At 42.5% G+C, this 27,650-nt stretch overlaps 1 protein-coding gene across 1 annotated transcript in view; it reads left to right on the forward strand.

Moving 5' to 3' along the window:
- wdfy4 (WDFY family member 4) overlaps positions 1-27,650 on the forward strand; it is a 277,315-nt gene that overhangs the window by 216,609 nt on the left and 33,056 nt on the right. The window contains exons 53-55 of the mRNA XM_048616184.1: positions 10,454-10,607; positions 15,321-15,412; positions 26,689-26,901. Of these exons, the coding sequence (XP_048472141.1) occupies positions 10,454-10,607; positions 15,321-15,412; positions 26,689-26,901 (459 nt within the window). The remainder of the gene's footprint in view (positions 1-10,453; positions 10,608-15,320; positions 15,413-26,688; positions 26,902-27,650) is intronic.

A 27,650-nucleotide genomic window follows, 5' to 3' on the forward strand; every position in this document is an offset into this window, starting at 1 on the left:
CGGGCCTAGACCCGAAACGTCAGCCTTCCTGCTCCTGTGATGCTGCTTGGCCTGCTGTGTTCATCCAGCTCTATACCTTGTTATTTCAGATCTTACTTAGAGTGGATTATAAGTCATCAAATAACTATGTATGGAAGGCCTTTATTTGGTTTTAGCTATAATGGTCAGAAAGTTTACTTTATTTTTCTTAACTGGCTAAGGGGATCTGTTTCTCCTCAGCCTGAAAAGCACATTTGAATCAAAGTCAATTATTCCTCACTTCTGCATAGCATCGTGTCTGCATCTGACACCTCTCCAAATGTAATAATCAGAAACTTCAATATTTTATGTAAAGTTTTTAAAACACTTAACGATATGCAAAGTACAAAGAAAAGTGAAGCGATTAGAAAAATTTGAAGTTTTCTGACCTAAGACAATAGAATGTAAAAATAATAAATTGTTGTCGATTTTATTAGAGAAATGTGATGCATATTTGATGGCTGCAAACCAAATCTCACTGTAAGGAGATTAGCTGATACATAAAGCATTAGGCCACTGCAGATCCTATTTTTTATTCAAGTAATATCTGTAACCCAATTTGTCGAACTAACAACATTTTCCATGTATATTTCTTTTCTTTATTTGATATCAGTAATGCTTTTATCAGATATTATTGTCTCTCCCAAGAGACTGCTGTCACTACCTCAACCAATAGTTGCATTAATGAAATGTATCAATCATTGCGTGCTTCCAGATGGGAAGACGGTCGCTCTGCTTCAGAACATGATCTTTAAAACAAAACAGAGGGCAGGCTCCGCACCGACAGAGATGTTCCCATGCCCCACTCCCTTGAGCTAATGCACTTTGACTGACCTCTGACATATCTCGGAAGCTGCTCGACAATAATCGGTCAAACATCGTGACTGCCCCATGCTTAGAATCGTCACACTCTTCAGAACGGAAGGAGGCCATCCAGCCCATTGTTTGACAAGGAGTCATCCTGTTTAATCCCACGTTCTAGATTTTGCCCTGTAGGTGATAGCACTCTGGGTGAATATCCAAATAGCATAGAGAGAGACAGCGTGGAAACAGACCCTACGGTCCAACCAGTCCATGCCGACCATAATCCCAAATTAAACTAGTCCCACCAGCCTGTGCTCGGCCCATATCCCTCCAAACATTTCTTATTAATTTACTTAAATGTCTTTTAAATGTTGTTACTGTACCCACATCCACCACTTCCTCAGGAAGTTCATTCCACACACGAACCACTCTCTGTGTAAAAAAGAATTTGCCCCTCATGTCCTTTTTAAATCTTTCTCCTCTCCCCTTAAAAATATAGCATTTGGTCTTGAAATCCCCCACCCTAGGGAAAAGACACCTGCCATTCACCTTATCTATACCCCTCATGATTTTATAAACTTCTATTAGGTCACCCCTCAACCTCCTACACTCCTGTGAAAAATGTTTAAAATGTTTAAGATGTTGTGGGACCTTCTATCATGACCTCCATTTCAGGCAGTGATTTCCAGATTCCAGCCTTAGGGTGAAAAATCTCCCCTTGAATGCCTCAGTCTGTGCCTTGTGCCTGGGGACCTCTCAAACTCATGGATAGGTCCTTCCTGTTCACTCTGTCTGTGGACACCCCTCATCATTTAATGCACTTCCATTAGGAGTCCCCTCCATTTCCATTGTTTCAAAGAAGTTAAATGAAGTCTTTCCCATCTTTTCTATAATTCTCCTGTTCTGGCAGTAAACTTGTTAATTTCCTCTGTACAACCACATCTTTCCTGTTATGCGTTGACCAGAACGGACCTGCCTAATGAGGGCAGAATACAGGGGCAGGGATGTACTGCTGAGGCTGTATAAGGCTCTGGTCAGACCACATTTAGAATATTGTGATCAGTTTTAAGCCCCTTATCTGTGCAAGGATGTTCTAGCCTTGGAGGTGGTCCAGAGGAGGTTTTACAAAAATGATCCCAGGGATGAAGGGCTTGTCATGTGAGGAGTGGTTGAGGGCTCTGGGTCTGTACTCAATGGAGTTTAGAAGGATGTGAGGATCTAATTAAAACTTACAGAATACTGAGGAGCCGATAGAGTGGACGTGGAGATGATGTCTCCACTAGTAGGAAAGACTATGACCCGAGGGCACAGCCATAGAGTGAAGGGATGACCCTTTGGAACTGAGATGAGGAGGAATTTCTTCAGGCAGAGGCTGGTGAATCTGTGGAACTCATTGCTGCAGAGGGCTGTGGAGGCCAAGTCATCGATAGGTTCTTGATTAGGAAGGGGATCAAGTGTTCCAGGGAGAAAGCAGGATAATGGGATTGAGAAACATATCAGCATGATCGAATGGTGGAACAGACTCAATGGGCTGAATGGCCCAATTCTGCTCCTATATTTTACGGTTTTGTACAGACCAACATATCTCCCCAGATTTGAAATTCGTTGCCTCAGCTCATAAAAGCGAAATATCCCATTTTAAAACTGCACGTGTCTGGGCTTCGAGTGAAGGTAGAATTGGGCTCAGCTTTGATGCACCCCACAGTCAAATAGCCAACTGTGACTCCAGGTTTGGCTTTTGTAAGAAGAGCCGTCACTCTGACACGGGGCTGGAGAACTGCCTGTGGAACCAAAATGCAGCAAAAGCCAACCTCTTGGACAATGTGAGGGGAAAGTGAGAATGAACTGTGGGAAGACAAGCAACTTGATTTTTAAGTGTTTTTTTTTAAATAGTTTATTCCCATGACTTTTTCTCTGCAGTATTCCTACCTATTAGCAATTGTTCTGCTTTGCATAGAAATATGAACCAAAGGCATAAATGTGTTTTAGCTGTGCTTATTATTCATTCTCGTCCCTCTTTTGGTGTTTTCACATAATTGATTAAACTCCATTGTCCTACAGCACTTCTGAGGCACTGTCACAGTATTAAGTTCAGAGAACTTACATTATTGTTTGTATGGGGTTGGTATGCGATTATTAAACTTTAATAAAAACATTTCTTCTTAAAAAGAAGTATCCACAGATGTTAAAAAAAATCCAGCTATTAAAACCATTAATCACACCGTGTATGTGTGGGTTGCCAATTCATGCTATCAGCTTTGCTGACACTTCATGATTAGATTTCAAATCTCTAGTGCAGTGTTGGTGTCAGCTGCATATCAATTCATCTTGGAGCAGATATATCTGCATTGAAAAGTTAGTTTGGAAAAGTGTCAGAAATTGTGTCAGGTTGTCTTGTTGGAGTTATCATCAGGTATCACTCTGCCCTTAAAATATTCTCCATTTTTATTTAAGGCTAAAGTGTTCAGTTTGAAATCATTTGGCTCTTTAAATGAGAGACCCCTTGTCTTCAATGCTGAACCTTGACTGAAGATCTGTATTTACTTTGCCAGAGAGTCCCCCTGTCTGAATTGGGTGTTTTTTTTTCACATGTGTGTTAATCCTCATCTTGCCCACTAGATGGGGCACAAGGCAGCTGTTCAGTCTTTCCATTGCAGGAGAATGGATCATTTTCAACTTTTACAAAAACCTCGTTTCCCTCTGTACCTGTTTCTGAAAAAGAAAGCGAATTGAGATCATGAGAAAAGGGTGGGAAATGTGAGGGAACAAGGCAGAAGAAAGACAAATAAACGAGACAGAAAAGGGAAAAGAGAGAAAGGAACACACACAGATAAACTTGGAGATAGACAATAAACTGGCACACTAACAATGAGAGCTGAGAAAAGTGTCTAAGCATGAGCGATCTGAGGATTCTGAGGTGGAGGGGAGTGGAGAGTGAGAATTCCTCAGTTCCTACTGCTGCTGATTTCCTCCTCTTCCACCTCCTATGGAAAATTCTGAGGTCTGAGCAGATTGGAAGCTCTGCAATCTAATTGTGGCAGAGTTTCATCTTCCTGTGTCTGAATGTGTTGGATTATTGGGATGCAGCAGCTACACGAAGGTGCCCTTAACAGCAAGGAAGAAGAATCCCTCAGTTAAATATTGCTTGCATTTTCAGAGCTTCCATGCCATCATTTTCTGTGCTATTGAATAATTAGAGATGTGCATCGAAGCATGGCTGGCACTATAACTAAGGAAAGCAGCAGGCCGTTTGACTGTAGAGGAAAACCAGGGACACAAAGGTACCTCATGACATGGGTAGACACCCATCCTGGTTTATAATTGCAGACCAGGAAGAGAACTAGTTTCAGCAAGTCTCCAGAGAGTGTTATAAGGCCCAGGATGGGATCTTTAATTCCTTATCAGTGTGGTGTCTGCATTCTGTATCCAAACTTGGATGAGTTCCACAAGTTCCAGGTTTAGTCATTGTGCCTGGAATTTGCAGACAGCATTCATCGGTTGGTCTCTTGTCACTGAAGTTATGTTGAGCACTAAGATTTTTGCCTTTCTAGGTTCAGACAGAGCAGTCACAATCTGAAATGGAACGTTTCAGGGTGACTGTAGTTCTAAAGGATTGAAGATAGTTCATTTGGAAATGTTTCCAAATTTTGTCTGTGCCCCCTCTGTAAAATTGCATCCCCAGAAACGTTGTCTGAGAAAGTATCTTTCACGGCACGGTGGCTCAGTGGTTAGCACCACTGCCTCACAGCGCCAGAGACCCAGGTTCGATTCCACCCTCAGGAAGCTGTCTGCACATCCTCCCCACGTCTGTGTGGGTTTCCACCAGGCACTTGAGTTTCCTCCCACAGTCCAAAGATGGGCAGGTTAGGGGGGGATTTGCCATGCAAAATTGCCCATAGTGTGCACACTAAGTGGGTTAGCCATGGGAAATGCAGGGTTACAGGGATAGGGTAGGGGGTGGGCCTGGATGGATGGTGCGGACATAATGGGCCAAATGACCTGCTTCCATGCTGTAGAGATTCTGTGAAATAGTTCCAGTTGGGAATAAAACGTTATGGTGTTTAAATGACTGTGCCCTACCTAGGAATAACATGATGGTAAATGTGTTGTCTCCTTATGGTATTTATTGTAACCAAACTGCAAACCAGAATACAAAGGGGTCATAGGATCGGTAACCTAATTTCGTTTAAACAGTGCTCCCCAAACATGTTACTCCTGTGACCTCACCCCTAGGTTGAGGATTGCTGTGACCCCTTGAACAGGAACTGTGCGAGTGGGGTGGGAGGGGTGGAGCTGTAGAATGGGAGGGGAAGGGATTGTGAAGGGGTGTGAGAGAGCGTGGGGACCTGTTGAATGCGGGGGAGGGGATTGTGAAGGGGTGTGAGAGAGCGTGGGGACCTGTAGAATGGGGGGGGGAGGGGATTGTGAAGGGGTGTGAGAGAGCATGGGGACCTCTAGAATGGGAGCGTGGCTGCCATTGCAACCTTTCCTGCCCATGAGCTTGCAACTCCAAAAGCGTTAGCTTGGAATCCTAGCTGAGCCCTTGACCCCCCTCTGCTTGGGGAAGCCTCGCTATATATTTTCTTTTTATCAACGATGCTAAATGGCATGGAATAAAAAGCTATAATCTAGAGAGGAGCAATGTACAATGTGGGATTTGAAGTTGGCAATATGTTCCTTCCAATGAGACAGCTGTAAGTCTAAGAAGCTCGTAAAATCATTGTACAGTGAGCTTTCGAAGTCTTGCTGAACAGTGGGCATGGAGAATTAAAGAGAAATAGGAAAAAGCAAAGACTGCCTGAAGGAGCTGCAGGGAGACAATAAAATGTAATAAAACTTGGCTTAGGAGGAGCTGAATGTAGCTGGTAAAATTTAATAAAATGGCCCGGAGGTGTTAGAGAGAGGCTCCAATATAATAAAAAGCGAATGGGAAAGTTACAATCTACCATCAGAGGCAAACAGAGAAAAGACCTGGAAGAGTATTAGCAATAGATTAGAATGGAATTTGATATTCACATCTTAACAGTAGCATTGAGAAGATTAATGGTGAAGGAGGAATGGGGTAATCACTTCTCGTGACATTGACCTAGTTGCGGTCACAAAGCAGACACTGTTGTCTAATTACTTTATTTTGTTTAACAGATGGTGGGTTTATAGCTGTTAAACTGTACAATAGCACAGCACTATTGTATTTATTGAGTGCAAAACGTCGACTAACAGTGCCACCATCTGTGAGTTCCAGTCTTGCCTTCCCAATGAGCAGTATCTCGCAAGCGCAGCATCCCATAATCCTCTTGCATCACCTGTCCCCAGTTTTCATCCGAACCCTGAAAGCTGTGACCCTTGCCACCTCCCCTCCTGCCCTGCAGTAAGGATGTTTCACCCTGGTCTGAGGCAAGAACCAGGGATCACAGTCTCAGGGCACGGGGTAGGCCATTTTGAATTGACATGAGGACACCTTTTTTTCCTCTGAGGGTGGTCAGCCTGTAGAGTTCACCATCACAGAAGATTGCGGAGGCCAGGTCAAGAAAAGGATTGATATATTTTTAGATTTTAAAGGCATCAAGAGTTATGGGGAGAAAGTGGGAATATGACATTGAGACAGATGATCAGCCATGGTCATATTGAATGATACAGCAGGCTGAAAGGGTCAACTGCGCTACCCCTGCTCCTATTTCCAACCCCCCCCACCCCATGCTTCTAACTCTCATACTTACTTTCTGGAAACCCATATCTCCTGGGAGTTCTGATACAGACTGGATTCCAAGAGCCCACACAAGTTTAGAGCTGCCTCTGGAATGGAATCCCTACAGTATGGAAGCAGGCCATTTGGCCCATCGAGTCCACACGAAACCTCTGAAGAGCATTTCACCCAGATCCACCTCCCTACCCTATCCCTGTGTCTCCCATAGCTAATCCATTTCCTGCACAGCTTTGGACTGTGGGAAGAAACCCATGCACACACGGGCAGAACATGCAAACTCCACACAGACAATCCCCTGAGGGTAGGATCAAACCTGGGATCCTGGTGCTGTGGGACAGCAGTGCTAACCACTGAGCACCATGCCGCCCAATTTGTTGGGACTCCAAATCTCCATGGCTACGGAGTAATCGGACTGGCAGGATGGTAAATCCTCTCCTTTCGAGGGGATTTTTGTGGGGTTTATCAAAATCCAGTCGCCAGAGCTGTCCTCCATGGTCTTGTAACAATGTACAATTATAATTTTTGGTAGCAAAATTAGAAGAATATCAAATAATGGAAGCTGCGGTATATTGCAAATTTGAAGCATCTTGTTATGCTGCGTTCTCTGGTAGGGAGGTGTATATAAAGTTGGTTTAATAATAGCCGCCTGAGCATTTGTTAGTACAACATACAATAAAAACTTCTGTGATTAGACAATCCACTGTTAACCAATACCAGGACAGAAGGCCCCACTCACCAAGGTAACAGTGCCAAATAGCACACAGGATTGCAGTGGCATGGTGGCTCAGTGGTTAGCACTGCTGCCTCACAGCGCCAGATACCTGGGTTTGATCCCATCCTCGGGTGCCTGTCTGTGTGGAGTTTGCACATTCACCCCGTGTCCATGGTGCTCCGGTTTCCTCCCACAGTCCAAAGATGTGCAGGGTAGGTGGATTGGCCATGCTAAATAGCCCATAGTCTTCAGGGATGTACAGGTTGGGCGAATTAGCCATGGGAAATGCAGGTTATGGGATAAGGGGGTGGATCTTGCGTTGGATGCTCTTCAGAGGGTCAGCATGGACTGATTGCCCTGCTTCCATGCTGAAGGGATTCCATGGTCACTTATTTCAACTTGCAGGAACTAAACTAATGCAGGAGAGATTTGAATGGGTCTGATCATCTGAGAGTCTATGTAGTGACTCCACTGTCAAGGTAGATTTGAGATCTGAACAAGACTGTATCTCAATGCCTATCCTTCTGTGGCCTCATCAGTTTTTAAATCTCTTCTTTACTCTGTAACCTTATCTACAATCCTCTGAGATCTCTGCATGGCTCAAATTCTGGCCTCCTGTGCATCCTCAAGTTTAATTCTTCCACCATTGGAAACTGGGCCTTCAACTCTTCGTCACCAGCACTGAAACTAACCCCCCCACCACCAAACCTCCCATCTCTCTACCTCCACTCTCCTTCTCTAAGGTATTGTGTTACCCCTTTAAACAAGCTTCTGGTCATCTGCCCTGATAACTCCTTACACAGGACTCAGGGTCCAAATTTTTTGACAATGCACACATTTTGGAGAGTGCGATTTAGTTACAAGAAATACAAAATAAACATGGTTGAGTGGTTATCCAGGTGGACCTCAATCCCGCAGCAAAAAGTCAAGAATGAAAACAGAACCAGTATTTTACTAAGTGGAAACAATGAGTGAGAATGTAACTTGTTTCACATTTCTGTTCATTTTTTCGCGGAATAGCGGTAAAATATTTCTCCAGAAAATCATATCTGAACTTAAGAGTATGTGTATATTCAGGAGTGCTGAACAGGCCGAAGGCTGAAGAGATAACTGAATGGGATCTTTTAAGATAATGGAAGAGTTTTGTAGGGTATTCATAGAAAAAAAAATGTATCCACTTGAAGGAAGCCCTAAAGAGGGGTTGAGAGAAATACCTCTACCCGACAAACATAAAAATGTGGAACATGGTGCCACAAGGTGTTATTGAAGCAAATTGAATGACTTCTATTTATGTAGCACCTTTAATGTAACGATCAGGAGTGTGATGGAATACTCCCCACTTGCCTCGATGCGTGCAGCCCCAACAACACTGAAAAACCTTGACACCGTCCAGGCCAAAACAGCCTGCTTGATCAGCATTACATTCACAAACAGCTACTCCCTCCACCACCGATGCTCCATAGCAGCAGTGTATACTATCAACAAGATGCACTGCACCAAAGATCCTCAGACAGCACCTTCCAAATTCATGACCACTTCCATCTAGAAGAACAAAGGGAGCAAATACATGGGAACACCACCACCTGTAAGTTCCGCTCCAAGCCACTCACCATCCTGACGTGGAAATATATCGCCGTTCCTTCACTGTTGCTGGGCCAAAATCCTGGACTTGCCTCCCTAATGCCATTGTGGGAGCAATCAGGGACAGACAATTAAATGCTGGTCAGCCAGACATGCTCACATCTTGTGAATGAATAAATTAAAAATTTGACAGTGCTTCACAGGACTGTTCTCAATAAAATGAAACAACCCCTGATCAGGAGATGTTGAGGGGGATGATCAAAAACTTGTCCAAAAGATAGATTTTAAGGAAAGTAGAGCAATGACGAGTCGGGAATGTTTAGGGCTTAGGCTCTCAGCAGCTGAAGACACAGTCACCCGTGGTGGAGTGATTCAAGGGGAGGTGATGGTCTAGTGGTGTTATTGCTGCACTGTTAATCCAGAGACCCTGGTAATGTTCTGGGGACCTGGGTTCAAATCCCACCACAGCAGACGGTGGAATTTGGATTCAGTAATAAGGAAAAAGTCTGGAATTAGGAGTCTAATGATGACCATGACTCCATTGTCAATTGTTGGAAAATCCCATCTAGTTCACTAAGTCCTTTAGGGAAGGAAACTGTCATCCCTACCTGGTTTGGCTTACATATGACTCCAGACCCACAACAATGTAGTTAACTCTTAATTCCCTCTGGGAGACTAGGGATGGGTGATAAATGCTGCCTAGCTACCAATGCCATCATTTTGTGAATGAATAAAAGAACACTGAGGAAGCTTAAGAAGCCAGAATCAGATGAGTAGACTTTTTAAAAGCTGGAGCAGATTACAGTGATAAGGTGAGACAATGATTTGAAAACCAGGACAAGAATTTTAATTTCATAGTGTCTCTTAACCAGGAGCCAATCATCTATGGATCAACAAAGACAGGGGTGGTGGGTGACTGACTCTTGATTGGGCAGAAAAGTTGCCCCCAAGTTCATGGAGGATAGATTGTCAGGAGTGCACTGAAATATTCAAGCCTGGAGGTAACAAAAGGTTCATCAGCAGATGGGCTGAGACCATATACAGAGTTGTGCGGTGTAGGGGGTCTCTTAAGATGAACCTGTGCTGGCGTACGAGGGGCAAGGTGATACCCGATAGGCTGAGATGAATTTGACTGGGAGCTGGCGCACGTGCAGATCAAACAGTCCCTGGTTTCCTGTGGCCCTTGAGAAAAGGCACTGGAAGCTGTGCAAATGGAAAAGAACAGTTGGGCTGCAGATAGCTTTGTGACGTGCTTTGTGCCACGACTGACTTCCAGAACTCTGCTGTAAGCAACGTGGAGGAAAACTCATCTTTAAGAAGTCCTCTCTGATATTGTTTTCCTTGCATACACTAAAACAAAGCACGAGAAAAGCGGCTTTATGAAAGAACAGGGCAGTTGGAAGCATGTGATGAAACATCAATACATTCCAACAGAGTTGGCAACTGTCAGCAAAAATGGAGTCTTTCAATTCAGTGGAAGATTCTGCGAAGATGATTGACAATTGCATATTTCTTCGGTAATGGACACAAATAAGAATAGGGTCAGGGAGGGGTTGCAAAAAATGAAGGGATTTTGAATGTCTGGTGAACGGGGAGTGGTTTAATGTCTCATTATGGATGTTGAATGTTTGCAGGGGGGATGTTTCGACGTGGCAGACAGGATGTTCTTCAGCATCAAGAAAGAGTGGGAGTCATCCTCCAGAGACAACATGAGTGATGTCAGAGAACTGATCCCGGACTTCTTCTACCTGCCCGATTTTCTGCTTAACCATAATGCCCTCGAATTTGGTATGTATGTATGTTAATCAGCTGTATTGAGAAATCAGTCCAACAACCCTTTACAGCATCTTAGTACTTGACATTCAACAAATTATTTCGAGTGTAATCATTGTAAGTGAAGCAGTCAACACAGCCTTTGAGATGGATGACTGGTTACTTTGTTACTGTTGGCATAGAGTCATACAGCATGGAAACAGAGCCTTTGGTCCAACCCATCCACGCCGACCAGACATCCCAATCTGACCCATTCGTATTTGCCAGCATTTGGCCCTTATCCCTCTAAACCCTTCCCATTCATCCAGATGCTTTTTAAATGTTGTAATTGTACCAGTCTCCACCACTTATCATCTGGCAGCGCATTCCATACACGCACCACCCTCTGCTTGAAAATGTCGCCCCTTCGGTCCCTTTTCAATCTTTCCCCGCTCACCGTAAACCTATGACATGTAGTTTTGGACTCCCCCAACTTGGCTATTTACCCTATCCATGCCCCTCATGATTTTATAAACTTCTGCATGGTCATCCCTAAGCCTCCGACACTCCAGGGAAAAAAAGCCCCGGGCTATTCATTCTCTCCCTCTAACTCAAACCCTCCAGTCCCAGCAACATCCTTGTTAATCTTTTCTGAACCCTCTCAAGTTTCACAACATCCTTCCTATTGAAGGGCGACCAGAACGGTAGTAGTACTCTAAAAGTGGCCTCACCAATGTTCTGTACAGCTCCACGTGACATCCCAATTCCTATAGTCAATATTTTGACCAATGGAGGCAAGTGTGCCAAGCGCTTTCTTCACCGCCCTGTCAACCGGTGACAGCACTTTCAAAGAACTATGCAGCTGCACCCTTAGGTCTCTTCATTTGGCAACATTGAGGGACGGATGTTGTCTGGGAATCCCTGCTTTTTTTCATGTCCGATGTAGTATTTAATGTGTGCTTGATTAACTAGACAATCCCAAAGGGCACACAGAGCATTTTCGGAAGACCTGAACTCCAGATACATTTGGATAACTGCAGTTTGTTGAGAATCCCTTGTGTGGTGTCGGCTAGATGTTTGCACAGTTGCAGAGTGAAGAGGGATTAACAGTGTAATATCCTGCATTTGCCTCCCAGCATTGTTGAGTGCCAACCTGTTTTTCCATGAAATCCACAAGGAGCAAGTTTGGAGCTTTGCTCAGTTCCAGGGACATTTACCACATTGCACGTGTGATTTTTCAGAGTGGGCACGGTGTGTGGAGGGCAGTGCCAAGCCTAGTGTGCCAGAAATCTGAGAATTAAAACCAATCATACTGAATATGCTTTGCAATAGTTATCCACAAAGTTAACACTCACAATTGGGGTACAAAAAGCATTTTGTTATCCATGAAAATTTTTAAACAAAATATGTAATTTTCAATATTTGTTGTGCATATTTCATGCCATGTTTTGATGTTGACACTGAATCTGCTTTATATCAAAGGTTCCATGTTATGAGTTAGCACTTATCGAAAAACATTAACTGGGAATAGGAGTGCTGAGATTTCAGAGCCTGATTTGATTTGAATGGTTAATTTTTCATGGATGTTCGATCACTTTGACCACCAATTTATAGAGGCATACAGCTCAGAAACAGACCCTTCAGCCCAATTAGTCCATGCTGACCAGGTTTCCTCAACTGTCCTAGTCCCATTTGCCTGCTTTTGGCCCACATCACACTAAACCTTTCCTATCCATGTACCCATCCAAATGTCTTTTAAATGTTGTAATTGTGCAAGCCTCCACGACCTCCTCTGGTAGCTTGTTCCATAGATGCTCATTGCCCCTCAGGTCCCTTCTAAATCTTTCCCCTCTCACCTTAAACCTATGCCTCTAGTTTTGGACTCCCCTACCCTGGAAAAAAGACCTTGACTATTCACATTATCCATGCCCCTCATGATTTTATAAACCTCTGTAAAGTCACCCCTCAACCTCCTACAAATGAATTCCTATCTTGAAAGGATCTGCTTCAGAAACACCAACTTAATGTGCTTATCCTATTAGAAGCTACTTTCCTTAAAAATAATAAATTTTGGAATCAAATCCAGATAGTATTTCTGCCTTTCGGTGGATCTGAAGCAGCGCTCGTGCATCTGTGACTGTTTACAAGACCCATGATAAAGCTGCCGTTATAACAAGGAGGATGGTTGGTTCATACAGTCTCCAGTGAGCTTAACATCCTCTTAGTTGGACCAAATGTTGGCAAGAACTGTGGTTTCCTGCTATGAAAGAGAATCTTGAGTAGATTGATAGAGGTGCATAGGAGGCTATTCAGCATCTCAACTTATATCCACTATTCAGTGAGATTGTGTTTGACCTTTGACCTAGTGCCATAAACCCCTACATTCACCTGTAATTCTTAAGGCCTTCATATAACAAAACTCTATGAATCTCAGACTTAATATTAGGAATAAAATTAATGTCACTTACTGTTTGCAGTTGAGCTCCATTTTTACCATCCTTAGTGTGCAGAAGAGTTTCCTAGCTTCATCGCTGAAAAGCTTAGCTCCGTTATCAGCTACATCCCCTATACTTACATTTCCGAACTGGAAGAGATAGTTTTTTTTATTCATTGATGGGATGTTGACATCACTGGCTAGGCTAGCATTGCTTGTTCATCTCCGGTTGCCCCAGCGAAGGTGATGGTGAGCTGCCTTCTTGAAACACTGCAGTCCTTGCCATGCTGTTTCAGAGAGAGTTCCAGGATTTTGACCCAGCAGCTACAAAGGAACAGTGATATATTTCCTAGTGAGGATGGTGTGTTGTTCAGAGGGGGACTTATGGGTGGCGGTGTTCCCATATGTCTGCTGCCCTTGTCTTTCCAGACGGTAGAAGTCAAGGGTTTGGAAGTTGCTTTCAGAGGAGCCTTGCCATGGTATTCCAGTGTATCTTGTAGATGGCACACACTGCTGCTATTGTGTGTTGGTGCTGAGGGGACTGAGCATTAAAGGTGGTGAATAAGGTACCATTTGATCAAGCTGCTTTAACCTGGATGATGTTGAGTTTCTTGCATGTTGTTGCAATTGCACCAATTAGGCAAATTGGGAGTATTCCATTGCATGCCTGACTTGTGCCTTGTAGGTGGAGGACAAGCTTTGGGGAGTCAGCAGATGAATTATTCACTGCAGGATTTATAATTTATGATTTACTCTATTAGCCAGAATATTTATGTGGCCAGTCCAGTCCAGTTTCTGGTCAATGGTAACCCCAGCATGTTAGTTTGGGATTCAGTGATTGAATGTGATGGTTGGATTCTTTCATTGGAAACGATCTCTACCTGGCATTTGTGTGGTTTGAATATTACTTGCTACTCTTCAGCCCAAGCCTAAACGTTGTCCAGGTCTTGCAATATTTGGACATGGCCCGCTGTGGTATCTGAGGATTCGCCCATAATGCTGAACATTGTACAATCATTGATGAACATCCCCACTTATGACCTTTACGATAGAGGGAAGGTCATTGATGAAGCAGCTGAAGATGGTTGGGCCTGGGACACTACCCTGAGGAACTCCTGTAGAGATATCCTGGAACTGACTGACTGACCTCCAATAGCCACAACCATATTCCTATATGCTATCTAACCTATTAACAGTACTCACTCTATATTGTTTATTTTGGTGCAAGGACTTCCAAATTCTGTGTGTGGCACCGACATTTAAAACCAGAAGTCAATACATTAGCACACCGATCAGCATGCGTGGAACCTTGGAGAATCCAAGAGGGAACATTGCTGTCAACGCTGTTAATATTTCGTACCCTTCCAACAAACACTAACTACCATCAATCCTGAGGAAGGGTCACCTGACCCGAAACATTAACTCTGATTTCTCTTCACAGATGCTGCCAGACCTGCTGAGCTTTTCCGCAAACTGTTTTTGTTTCTAGTATACAGCGTCCCCAGTTCTTTTGGTTTTTACATGTCACCTTCGAACTTTCAGGGAATACAAAGCTAGTTAGTGTAATGTCTCTTCAGAGTTTAACCCTTAAAGTCCAAGTCGCATCCTGATAAATGTATGCGACAGTCCCTCAAGGTCAATGTATCCTTATCAAGACCTGCCTGCAGTACCTATAGATGTAGTCTACACAGGGCTTTGTATAGCAGTGGCAGATCTTCCACACCATAGTGTTCCAGTCCTCTAGACATTAACATCAGCATTTTTGATCATTTTCTGCACCTGCCTATAACATTTTAATGATTAATGAATATAGACATGTACATAGGGGAGGTAACAGCCTCGTGGTATTATCGCCAAGCTGTTAATCCAGAGACCCGAGTGATGTTCTGGGAGACCCAGGTTTGAATCCCACCGCAGCAGATGGTGGAATTGAATTCAATAAATATCTGGAATTAAGAACTAATGATGACCATGAATCCATTGTTGATTGTCGGGAAAACCCATCTGGTTCACTAAAGTCCTTTAGGGAAGGAAATTGCCATCCTTACCTGGTCTGGCCTACATGTGACTCCAGACCCACAGCAACGTGTTGGACTCTTAGCTGCCCTCTGGTTGGGCAATAAATGGTGGCTCAACACCCTCTTCCTGTGAATGAATAAAAAAAAGGTCTCGACCTCCAAATCTGTTTAGAGCTGTTTCTAACATTTAACTATTTGGTAAGAAGCCTGGTCAATTTAGATAAAAATGCGTACGCAGTTGCCCATATTAATAAGACAAGACTCAGGATTCCATCTGTGTGCCCAATGTATTTGCAGGGTCCATGCAGGATGGGACTACTCTCGGTGACGTGATCCTTCCTCCTTGGGCTAAAGGCGATGCTCAAGAATTTATCCGGTTGCATCGAATGGTAAGTACTTGTTAACAAGCTGTCTGTTGTCCCCTTTTATTGACTGCATTCCTTCTCTAGGCCACCTGTCCTCACCAGGCCAGACTGAGGCTACATTTTCCTGTGTCTAACTGTTAGGACATAACCAAAAGCTGCACTCTGGGATGAAATTAAATTTACAACGGTTAAAACATATGCGAAATGGAATGCAAATGGAATGGGGCAAAACAACAGGCTGTAGAACTGGGAGATGTACTTGTGTGTAGAACTTGTAACCTTACAGATTAGTTGAGGTGGTAAGTGTAATGGCATTTCAAGGGGACAGTAGATAAACACGTGAAGGAGAAAGGAACAGATGGTTGCTGGGACTCTGAAATAAAAAAAAAACAGAAAATGCAGTGAAGAGAAAACAAAGCATGGTAACTTTTCAAATCACTGATTATGGGAATGTTATGCAGATGGATTTAGGTGAAGAGAGGGTGAAGGAGGCTCTGGCGGAGGATAAACACCCATATTAACACATTAGGTTGAAGGGTCTGTTATTGGTGCACATTCTATATAACTATTTTGTAATTTAGAAATGTTTAAAGTGACTACTTTCATCCTAATAATGCAATAATTGCTTTAGACAACCTCAGTCAAATTATTGCAGTTTCTCATTGTCACAGCGGGAAAATGGAAAGAGAATTTGGTTGGGTCAGAGAGCACGGAATTCCCTAGAGCTTTTGGTAATGCCAGGGTTAAATGGGCCTGGTCTGGTCCATGAATATAATGCAGTTTTAAGTGGTGATTAATAACCTCCACTCTCACCTTTGCAAATGCTAATCTGTTAATTGTTCGTCTAAATGGATCAATTTAATGTCTCATTATTTACTGACTACCAGCTTGGCCTGTAGAAATGTCAAACTTATGTGCTATAAACTAGTCCTAATTTGTCTTATTATTGTAATTATAAATCACTCAGGAGCAACAGCCAATTGGATTGTACTGACTGATCCAGTTACACATCTGATACAGTTTAGTGTTGAGAGGTTGCATTTTTTTTTGAGGATGAATTTTTTTTTGCATTTGGCTCATGCTTTCTGCATGCTAGTACAGTAAGCTTTACATCATGGCTTGTGTGTTGAGTGTGGTGGCAATGGGGTGGGTGTGAGTTAGTAAATAGCCACACCACATATTGCCTTGGGGAATTTTACAGCACAAGCAACCAAGGCTGTTTGGCCCATTGAGCCCATGCTGGCTTTCTGAAAGAGCTGTCAGATGAGTCATAGAATAGAATCCCTACAGTGTGGAAAAAGGCCCTTCGGCCCAACAAGTCCACACCGAACATCAGATCATCCCACCCAGACCCGTCCCCCTATAACCCACCTGATCTACACCTCCCTGAACACTACAGGCAATTTAGTTGGCCAATCAACCTAACTTGCACATCTTTGGACTGTGGGAGGAAACTGGAGCACCGGAGGAAACCCACGCAGACACGGGCAGAACGTGCAAACTCCACACAGACAGTCACCCAAGCCTGGAATCAAACCTGGGTCCCTGGCGCTGTGAGGCAGCAGTGCTAACCACTGTGCCACCGTGCCACTGTCCCAATCCCTTGTTCCTTCCCATAATCCTGGCAATTTTTTTTCCCTGTGAAGTATTTATCTATTGTTTGTTTTGAAAGCTACTCTTTTACCACTCGTTCAGGCAGCGCATTCCAGATTACAATAACTCATTTTGTAAATTCGAAATATGCTTCTTGTCTCTGGTTCTTTTGCCATTGGCCTTCTGACTGCTGTTCATTTTCCTTCCAGCAGAAACAGTTTCTTCTTATGTACTCAATCAAATGATTTTGAATTTTGACATGCATTGATTAAAAAAAAATGTTTTTCCAAATCCCATTAATTGGCAATGGTGATGTGCCATTTTCATCCAACACACAACATCCCTGGTGTGCGCCACTCCCTGCAATATAATGGGCTGGCATCTGAAAATTTGGCATTCACCGTAATTGGAACCTTTCCCAGGGTTTCCTGTGTCTTTAGCCAAAATGAAGAGCGCTGGAAATGGGATGTTTTCCTGACTATAACAAACAAAAGGTCTCCTCACTGGTTTAGGAGTGACTGAAGAAAACAAAAGCTAAACAGAAGACAGAACAAGGCATTGTTCCATCTTTTACAGATGTAGAATCATAGAATCCCTACAGTGTGAAAACAGGCCCTTCTAGCCCAACAACTCCACACCGACCCTCCGAGCATTCCACCCAGACCCATCCACCTAATCTATACATCCCTGAACACTATGGGCAACTTAGTACGACAAATCCACCTAGCCTGCGCATCCTTGGACTGTGGGAGGAAACCGGAGCAAACCCACACAGACATGTGGAGAATGTGCAAACTCCACATAGACAGTTGCCCAAGGGTGGAATCGAACCCAGGTCCCTGGTACAGTGAGGCAGCAGTGCTAACCACTGAGCCGCCATGTCACCCCTCATGCAAAAGCAATATTTGGGGAGGTACAGTGGCTTAGTGGTTAGCACTGCTGCCTCACAGCACCAGGGACCTGAGTTTGATTCCACCCTCGGGCAACTGTCTATGTCGAGTTTGCATATTCCCCCTGTGACTGCTTGGGTTTCCTCCGGGTGCTCCAGTTTCCTCCCACAGTCCAAAGATGTGCAGTTTAGGTGGACTGGCCATGCTAAATTGCCCGTAGTGTCCAGCGATTTGCAGGCTAGGTGAGTTAGACATGGAAGATGCAGGGTTACAGGAATAAGGGTGGGTCTGGGTAGGATACTCTTCAGAGGGTTGGTGTGGACTCAATGGGCCGAATGGTCTGCTTCCACACTGTAGGAATTCTACGATTCTAGTGATAATGTCACTGGACTATTAGGCTAGTGATCAATGATTGATGTGGGAGGAATCAGTTTCAGTTCATGAGCTACTGGCACCAATACTGATAAAACAAAGGACTACAGATGCTGGAAATCTGAAAGAAAAACGGAAATTGCTGGAGAAACTCGGCATGTCTGGTAGCATCTGTTGGAAGAAAGTGCAGTAATCTGTGGGGTCCAGTAGAGCTATGTGAGTTTACAAAGCAGAGGGTATGGTGGCACTATAGAGCAACTGCTTTAGTACGCAGTTTGGGACAGCTAAGGACAGAGTGTACCTAAAAGCTGCAAACTGGCTCAAATGGGAAGAAAATTGTAAAAAGACAAAACACAGTGTTTGGAGCAAAACAAACAAAAGAATGGCACAAACAGAAGTGAATGGATATGATCTTAAAGCCATTATTGAAGCATGGTTACAAGGAGACCGTAGCTGGGAACTAAATATTCAGGCGTATGTGACTTCTTGGAAGGATAGACAGGAAGGAAAGGTAATGGGTTAACTTTTTAGCGTGAGATGGAATACGTAACTCAGCAAAAACTGATTTGGATCAGAAGATGTAGAATCCATAAGGATGGAGGCAAGAAATAACAAGGGGAGCAGACACTTGTGGGAATATTCTATAGGCCCTTGTTAGTAGCTGTCAGACAGAGAATAAATCAGAAGGCAAATGATGACATGTGTAAAAGGCAGTACATTAGTCATGAGTGACTTTAATCTTCATGTAGATCGGGAAAATCAAATTTGCAAAGATAAACATGAGGAAGAATTCATAGAGTGTATTTGGCATGGTTTCCTAAATCATCATGTTGTGGATTGAATTGGGGATCAGGCCATCTTTGATCTGGTAATGCGTAATAAGGCAGATTTAATAAATTACCTCAGAGTAAAAGGTCTCCTTGAAAACAGTGACCATTACAAAGGAGAATTTAGAATTACAAAGTTGAAGTTGAGAGTGAAAAACTTGGGTTGGAAACAACTGCATCAAATTTAGATAAGGGTACAGGCAGTCCCTGGGTTGTTGATGGGTTTGTGAGTCAATTTGTACACAAGACGAAACATAATGGAGGACAATATAAAGCAGCTGTTGGTAAGGACAGGAGATGTTCTTATGTCAGATATTTAAAACTACGCCCTATATAGGATAGTGTTTGTAAGTACGAGCCTTCATAAATTGGTAACCCCCTATAATTACATACAGATGAAGGTAGAGGTGGCTGTGGACTAGGGAGGGGGTTTTAAGCTGAAAAGATGTTTGAGAAACAAGGGGAGGTGTTTAATGAAACAGTCATGACTCACAACAAAGGTATAATCCTAGGGAAGGCAATAGATTGTAGGAAGGGGATAAACCAATCATGGTTAACCAAGGAAGCTAGCGATAGTATCAAATTGAAAATAAAACGTACCCTGTGGCAAAAGTTAGTGGTGAGCCAAAGGATTGGGAAAGCTCTAAAAACCAGCAAAGATGACCAAAACAAAGAGAGAGAAAATAAACTTTGACAAAGATGGTAAAAACATCTTGAAATACATGCAAAGTAGGATAAAGGTCAAAGTGTACATAGCCCCCTTACAGAATGAGGCTAGGGAAATAATAATGAGGAGCCAGGAAATGGCAGACCAGTTGAATAAATACTTAACATCGGTCTTCATGGTAGAAGACACTAATAGACTTCCAAAAGTAATAAATAATCAAGGGACTGGAGGGAGGATGTCTCAGGATAGCAGGATACATAGAATAACCAGCATTACTACTAAAGGCCAACAAGTCCCCTGGACCTGATGGGTTGCATCCTAGGATATTAAAGACAAAAACAGTGAACTACAGGCCTGTTAGTTTAATGTCGATTAGTGGGAAAAAGTTGGAGCCTATTCTAAAAGATGTTATAGTGGAGCATTTAGAAATATAAAATATAATCAAGCAGAGGCAGCATGGCTTCAGTAAGGGAAAGCCATGCCTGATAATTTGACAAACATTCTTTTATAAGGTAACAATTAGGACGGATTAATGGTAACCAGTTTGGATTTTCAAAAGGCATTCAATAAGGTACCGCACATTAGGCCACATAATAAGATAGGAGCCCATGATTTTGGGTGCAGTATATTAGCACGGATGGAGGACTAGCTAACTATTAGAAGACCGTGTTGTGACTAAGGGGCATTTTCAGCATAGCACCCTGAAATTAGTCGAGTGCCACAGTGACCAGTACTGGGGTCACAATTATTTCAAATATATGTGCAGGACTTAAATGAAGAAAGTGAATGTGCTTTTGCCAAGTTTGTGGATGACATAAAAACAGATAGGAAGGCAAATGCTGAGATGACACAAAGACTTGGCAAAGGGATAAGACAGGTTAACTGACTGGGTAAAAGCTTGGTGGAGGAAAGATAATATTGGAAAATGTGTGGTTGTGCTCTTTGGCAGGAAGAATGGAAGAGCTTGGCATTTAAATGGAGAAAGACTACAGAAAGCTGCAACGCAGAGGAATTTGGGATTCCTCATGCATGAATCACAAAAAAACTAGAAAGTTCAGCAGGTAATGGGGAAGCAAATGGAATGTTGGACTTTATTTAAAAGGGAATAGAATATAGAAATAGGGAACTCTACAAGGCAGTAGTTAGACCTCAACTAGATTACTCTAAATGGTTTTGGCTTTTGTAAGGAAAGATATATCAGCACTGGAGGCAGTCAAGAGAAGTTCACTAGTTTGATACTGAATATGGAGAGATTTCCTTATGAGAACGGTTGAGTAGTTTGGGCCTGCACTCATCACAGTTTGGAAGAATGAGAGGTCCTTATTGAAATATATAAGATTTTTAGGGAGCTTGACTGGGTGGATGTAGAGAGATTTGTTTCCCCTTGTGGGAGAGTCTGAGACTAGAAGGCATAAACTCGGAGTAAGGGGTCACCCAAAAAAGAGAAATTTCTTCTTTCAGAGAGTAATGAATCTGTGGAGTTCTTTACCAGAAGTGGCTGTTGAGGCTGCATTATTAAGAATATTCAAGGCTGAGAGATTCTGATTTTTAATCAGTGAGGGAATCAAGCGCTATGGGGAAAAGTGTAGCTGAGGATTATCTGACCAGGCATAATCTCATCGAATTCCAGAGCAGACCGAATGGGCCAAATAGCCTACTTCTTATGGCCTCCTAGTAATCTATTGGCCTAGGATCTGAGTGATTCTTGTTTAAATCCCACCATGGAAGTGTGTTGAATTTAAATTCAATTGTGAAATTTAATTCAGATATCTCCATATATTATGTCTGTCTGTCTGTCTCTCTCAATCTGTTTCTCTCCCTCAAACTTGTGAAAGGAAAACCCCAGGATTTAAAATTGTTTTTCTTTTCTTCTTTATTCATTCACAGGATGTAGGCTTCCCTGGCTAGGTCTGCATTTATTGCCCACCGGGCAGTTAAGAGTCAACCACATTGCTGTGGGTCTGGAGTCACATGTAGGCCAGACCTGGTAAGGTCAACAGTTTCCTTCACTAAAGGACATGAGTGAACCAGATGGGTTTTTCCTGACAATTGACAATGGAGTTATGGTCATCATTAGACTCCTAATTGAAGTTTTTTTTTAAATTATTGAATTCAAATTCTACTATCTGCCATGGCAGGATTCGAACCCAGGTCCCCAGAACAGTAGCTGGGTCTCTGCATTAACGCTCAGCAATAACACCACTAGGCCATTGCCTGCCCTTAAAAAGCTAGTCTCGGCAATGGTGGTGTGAAACATTAATTGCAGTAAAAATCTATCCGGTTTACTAATGGCTTTTAGGAATGGAAATCTGCCATCCTGACCTGGCCTGGCCCATGTGTGACTCCAGACCCACAGCACTGCCCTCTGAAATGGCCCCAGCTAGTCACTCAGTTCAAGGGCAAATAGAGACAGGCAATAAATGGTGTCCATGTTGACAATGAGCAGATTTCATGAATAAGTAAAGAAATTAAATATTTAACAGATATGAAGCGTGTCTAATTTCTAAGAAAGGTGCAACTGGTAGAGTTAGAGAAGTAAAGGTAGCTCAGAACTCACACTTTTGAAATTTATACAATAATTCAGTTGCTGTGCAGTACCATTCCTACATGATATCCCTTCTCCTGGTGGCCTCATTATGACTGTTAATTATACTTTTATGTTTGGCACTTGTTCAATTCAAAACATCCAGCTTATCTTGGCCAAAACTACAGCCTTATTGGGATGTTATTTTTACCCGTCTGATTTCTCTTACTTTTTTTCAACTCTAAAAGGCAGCGTCTCACTCTGCAATCTGTTTCCATGGGTGCTGGCAACTCTCCAATACTTCAATTATACAACCGTTCTTTTTGTCTAGACAGTTGTAACAGCAGGACGTTCAACTACTGGAGCGTCATAGCAGAGCCCAATCTGGTTAGCATAAATTGTTTCCTGCACGATGACAGTGAATGTACTTTTTTTTAAAGAAAACAGGCTTCATTGGCTAAAACGCTTTGAGGTCTTGAGTTCATGAAAGGTGTATTTGAAATGCAAATCTTCTTTCAAATACAATTGTACCATTAGCTATATTAGAATGATTTTTCAACTGTTCAACTTGGATATAGTTCAAATGGGTCCGTTGCCTCTCTAATTTGATGGTAACCTAAGAACAAAGAGCGCATAAGAACAAGAGAGCTGCTGGAGTTAATCATATACAAACCTGCACCAGCAACTGATCCGATCATGGACGATCCTTGGTCATAAGACGTAAGAGCAGAAGTTGGTCATTCAGCCCATCGAGTCATGTCCGCCATCTAATGCAATCGTGGATGGCCTTTGGCCTCAATTGCACCTTCATGCCTGTTCCCTATATCGCTTGAGAGCCTAAGAAGTCAAAAATCTGTCTACCTCACATACTTAAATGCTTTTTATTCATTCATGAGATGACAGCTTGACTGAGTAGGCCAGCAGTTATTGCTCATCCCTAATTGCCCAGAGGGCAGTTAAGAGTCAACCACATTACTGTGGTTCTGGAGTCACATGTAGGCCAGACCAGGAAAGGATGGCACTTTCCTTCCCTAAAGGACTTTAGTGAACCAGATGGGCTTTTTCTAACAATCGACAATAGATTCATGGTCACCATCAGGCTCTTAATTCCAGACTTTGTTTCTTTTTATTGAATTCAAATTCTACCATCTGCCATGATGGGATCTGAACCCAGGTCCCCGGAACAGTATCTGGGTCTCTGGATTAACAGTCCAGGGATAATACCACTCGGCCATTGCCTCCCCCAGACATACCTAAAAATGGAGCATCCACAACCCATTGGAGTAGGGAATTCTGAAGGATTACAATCATTTCAGAGAAGCGATTTTTGCCTCATTTCACTCCTTAATGAGGCTCAGCCCTCGTGTTCCAGATTCCACAGCTAGGGGGAAGCTACTTTTCTGTGTCTAACCTGTTGAGGTCCTTCAGGATCTTGTATCTTTCAATGAGAATATAGATCCAGTTTTTCTGTTAGCAGCCAGCCCACTTACCTCAGGAACCAATCTAGTAAATCTTCTCCATCACTTCCAGTGCAACTATATCCTTCCTCAGACATGAAGACCAAACCATGTACATTACTTCAGGTGTGGTCTCAAAAAGTTCTGTAAAACTGTAGCAACAATTCCTTATTCTTCCATTCCCCTAGCAATAAAGGTGAATATATCATTTGCCTTTCCAATTGCACGCTGTACCGATATGCCAACTTTCTGTGCTTCCCGTCTAGTTTTCTCCAAATATTAATATTTACAAGTTTCATGCCTTTTAAATAATAATCTGCCTTGTTATTCTTGTTAAAAAAAATATGATAAATGAAATGCAAATCCCCCCTCAAATACAGTTTTACCATTAGCTATAATCATGATTTTTCAACTAACCAGCTTGGAGGTGGTTCAAATCTCTCAGCTGCTTCTCTAATTTGGTAAATAACTTAGCACATCCCCACATAATACTCCATCTGCCTTGTTCTTAGCTTTTTATTTAACCTGACTATTTTTTTTGCATCCTCTTTGTGTCCTCCTTGCAGCTTACGTTGAAATCAAACCTGCGATAATCCAGCACAAATCTGCACTACAAATGTAAGGAGTTCATGGCTTAACTGGCCCATTGATGGTGACTGCTTGAGCACTTTGGAACTGAAGCCTACCTTGACCCTGAGGGGTGCAAAACTGGGGGCAGTCCAGGATTTCAAAGGAAAAGAATATGGGTGCTCACTTTATGAAGGGAAATTACACAAAATGTCATTGGAGATTACTGTAGACAGGAAAGAAATATTTATTCAAATGGAAGAGAAAACCTGAGTAATAGCATTCCATGATGAATTTGGTCAATTTACTATCATTACGTGGACATATCAGAGATCTAGGCTCAAGCCACTGGGAGAATGCTGGTGTTGTCTAACCTTAGCCTGCAAACTGGAATTTCCTGTGTTCTTTTCAAATAGGCTACACAGAGTCAGTCATTCACCCATCGATCAATATTAACTGTACAAAATTAACATCATGGAAGCTACTTGATCCTTCTACTGCAAAGAACCTTTGATCTTATGTTTGTTGTGGAGCATAGAAACAACGTGCGTATTTGTATCTGAAATTACTGTAACTGTAGGTTCCTTGTTAAAAGTACTTAATGTCTGGTGTGTCAAAATTCCGCCACCTAACCAAACTTTTCCAAGCAATGTTATACCCCTGCAGGAGATCAGTGTGTCTCCAATTCTGGGCTAAGTAGGTTCCTGATTTTGATTGTCCCACCTTGTTTTTAGCTAAAGAAGCCTCCCTTCCCTTCCTAAACCACTCCACTCCTCTACCTTGTTCTAGGAACTTCTTAAAACTTACTTTTGTGACCAGTTTTTCCCACTATCCCCTTGTCTGTTTAGTTACGTTAAGGGCATCAGGCAATATGGTGTTGGGAAGTAGAGTTCCATGCACAACAATCTTGGGTTGCGTTTGGGTAGATGCATAGGTAATAATGCAGTGTGATAGCCCTTCCACCTTCCTTTTAGTTTTACTAAGGATTCTTCACTGCAATATTTAGTTGACCAGATATTAACAGCAGTTCCTGAATGCAGTGGTTAGGGTGGCCACAGACAGTCACAATGAAACTATTATTCAGACACAGCTTTACATTCAGAGACAGTACTAGTCTACTACTAGGTCTGCTCCTGGCACATCATATTTAAGAAGGAAGAAAAGAACATGTACTTAATTAAAACTTTCATATCTGATAAATTACTTTGCAATCATAGTCACAAAGAAATGTGGCAGACATTTTGGGTTGACGAACAGGAAATTAGGTCATTCATTTTAAAGATGTCAGTTGAGATATGAACATTGGCTAGAAAACCAGGAGAACTCTCCTGCTTTTCCTCAGATAGAATAGTAGGAAGGATATTATTAAACTGGAGAGGGTTCAAAAGAGAATTACCAGGATGTTGCCAGGAATGGAATGTTTGAGTTATAAGAAGAGGCTGGATAGTCTGTGACTCTTTACACTGGAGTGTAGGAGGTTGAGGGATGATCGTACAGAGGTTTACAAAATCATCAGGGATATGGATGAGGTGAATGGCAAGTATCTTTTCCCTAAGGTAGGGGATTTCAAGACTAGGGGTGCATATTTTTAAGGTGAGAGGAGAAAGATTTAAAAAAGACACGTGAGGCAATTCTTTTCAGTGAGGGTGGTTCGTGTGTGGAATGAACTTCCAGAGGAAGTGGTGGATGCGGGTACAGTTATAACATTTAAAAGACATTTGGATAAGTACATGGAAAAGAAATGTTTGGAGGGATATGGGCCAAGCACAGGCAGATGGTACTAGTTTAGTTTAGGATTATGATCAGCATGGACAGGTTGGACTGAAGGGTCTGTTTCCATGCTGCATGACTCTATGACTTTACTTTCATCTGAATAGGCAGATTGGGCATACATCTAAAATTTCATTATAATTATAATTTGCAAATGCAACACTCCATCTTTCAACCTACCAAATAATTGGCTAAGTACTTGGGAAAGAGTTGAATTAATGGCCCTATAATGCCGACTTCACCCAAAGCCATATAAAACACTGCTTAAAGCTTTTCTGATGAAGGGTCTAGGCCCGAAACGTCAGCCTTTCTGCTCCTATGATGCTGCTTGGCCTGCTGTGTTCATCCAGCCCTGCACCTTGTTGTCTCGGATTCTCCAGCATCAGCAGTTCCTACTATCTCTAAAACACTGCTTATGTAATGTTAGAAGCATCTAATTTTGGAATAAGTGTGATCCCTTAAGGATAACACAACAGTACCTTTAAAAATGGCTTTTCAGAAATGAACAAACAAACAGAAGGCAGTTTTGAAATTACGTCATTGACATTAATAAAGTGAAAATGAAAGCCAGGCTGAAATAGAGTGATGTTTAAAGACTAAACGGATACTTTCTTGTCTCTTCTCTCCCTGTAGGCTTTGGAAAGTGATTATGTCTCTGCTCATCTCCATCACTGGATAGACTTAATATTTGGTTACAAGCAGCAGGGTTCAGCAGCAGTTGAAGCTATTAATGTTTTCCATCCTTACTTCTACGATGACCAGGTTGATCTCCGTAGCATCAAAGACCCTTTGAAAAAGACTACCATCATGGGTTTTGTCAGTAACTTTGGGCAGATCCCTAAACAGGTATAAGTTTAAAGAAAAACCGAAAGAACTGCGGATGCTGTAGTTCAAGAACAAAAATAGAGTTGCTGGAAAAGCTCAGCAGGTCTGGCAGCACCTGTGAAAAAAAAACTCAAGAGTTAATGTTTCGGGTCAAGTGACCCTTCCTCAGAACTGAGGAAGAACAGAACGGTCCTGAGGAAGGGTCACTGGACCCGAAAAGTTAACTAATGTTTTTCTTCACACGTGCTACCAGACCTGCTGAGCTTTTCCAGCAACTTCTGTTTTTGTTCCAAATTTGAAGAGTCTTTTGATTTCTAAGTATTAACTGGTGTTTTCTTGTGCACTGGTCTATGCTTAAAAGACGGAAACTAAATGATGTGAGTTTGCCTGCAGCAGGGTATTTTACCTGATGTGGCACTGCCTATGTTATCCCTTGTACCATAAACAAGGCATGGATACTGTGGTATTGAAGAATGTAACAGATATTTATTCCAACTGACTTTTATGTAAAAACATTACATTCACAGACACGTTGCTGTTTGGGATAATACTAAACGGTTACATTACAACTGAGGAGCATGCTTTTAGTAGCATATCACGCTTCAAGTGACCCCAGGGTGAGGTGGAGTATGTGAACTTTATACCCTCAGGTCACATGGTATGACATAGGGTTGATATCTTGAGTATGGCTGTTAAAGGGAGACTGACTTTGAGACATCGCACACCCATTAATGTGGAAAAAAAGAATTTGCCAGAAAGCAAGGGGACTT

This window comes from Rhincodon typus, chromosome 34, assembly GCF_021869965.1.
Source record: "Rhincodon typus isolate 14 chromosome 34, sRhiTyp1.1, whole genome shotgun sequence".
Taxonomy (NCBI): Eukaryota; Metazoa; Chordata; class Chondrichthyes; order Orectolobiformes; family Rhincodontidae; genus Rhincodon; species Rhincodon typus.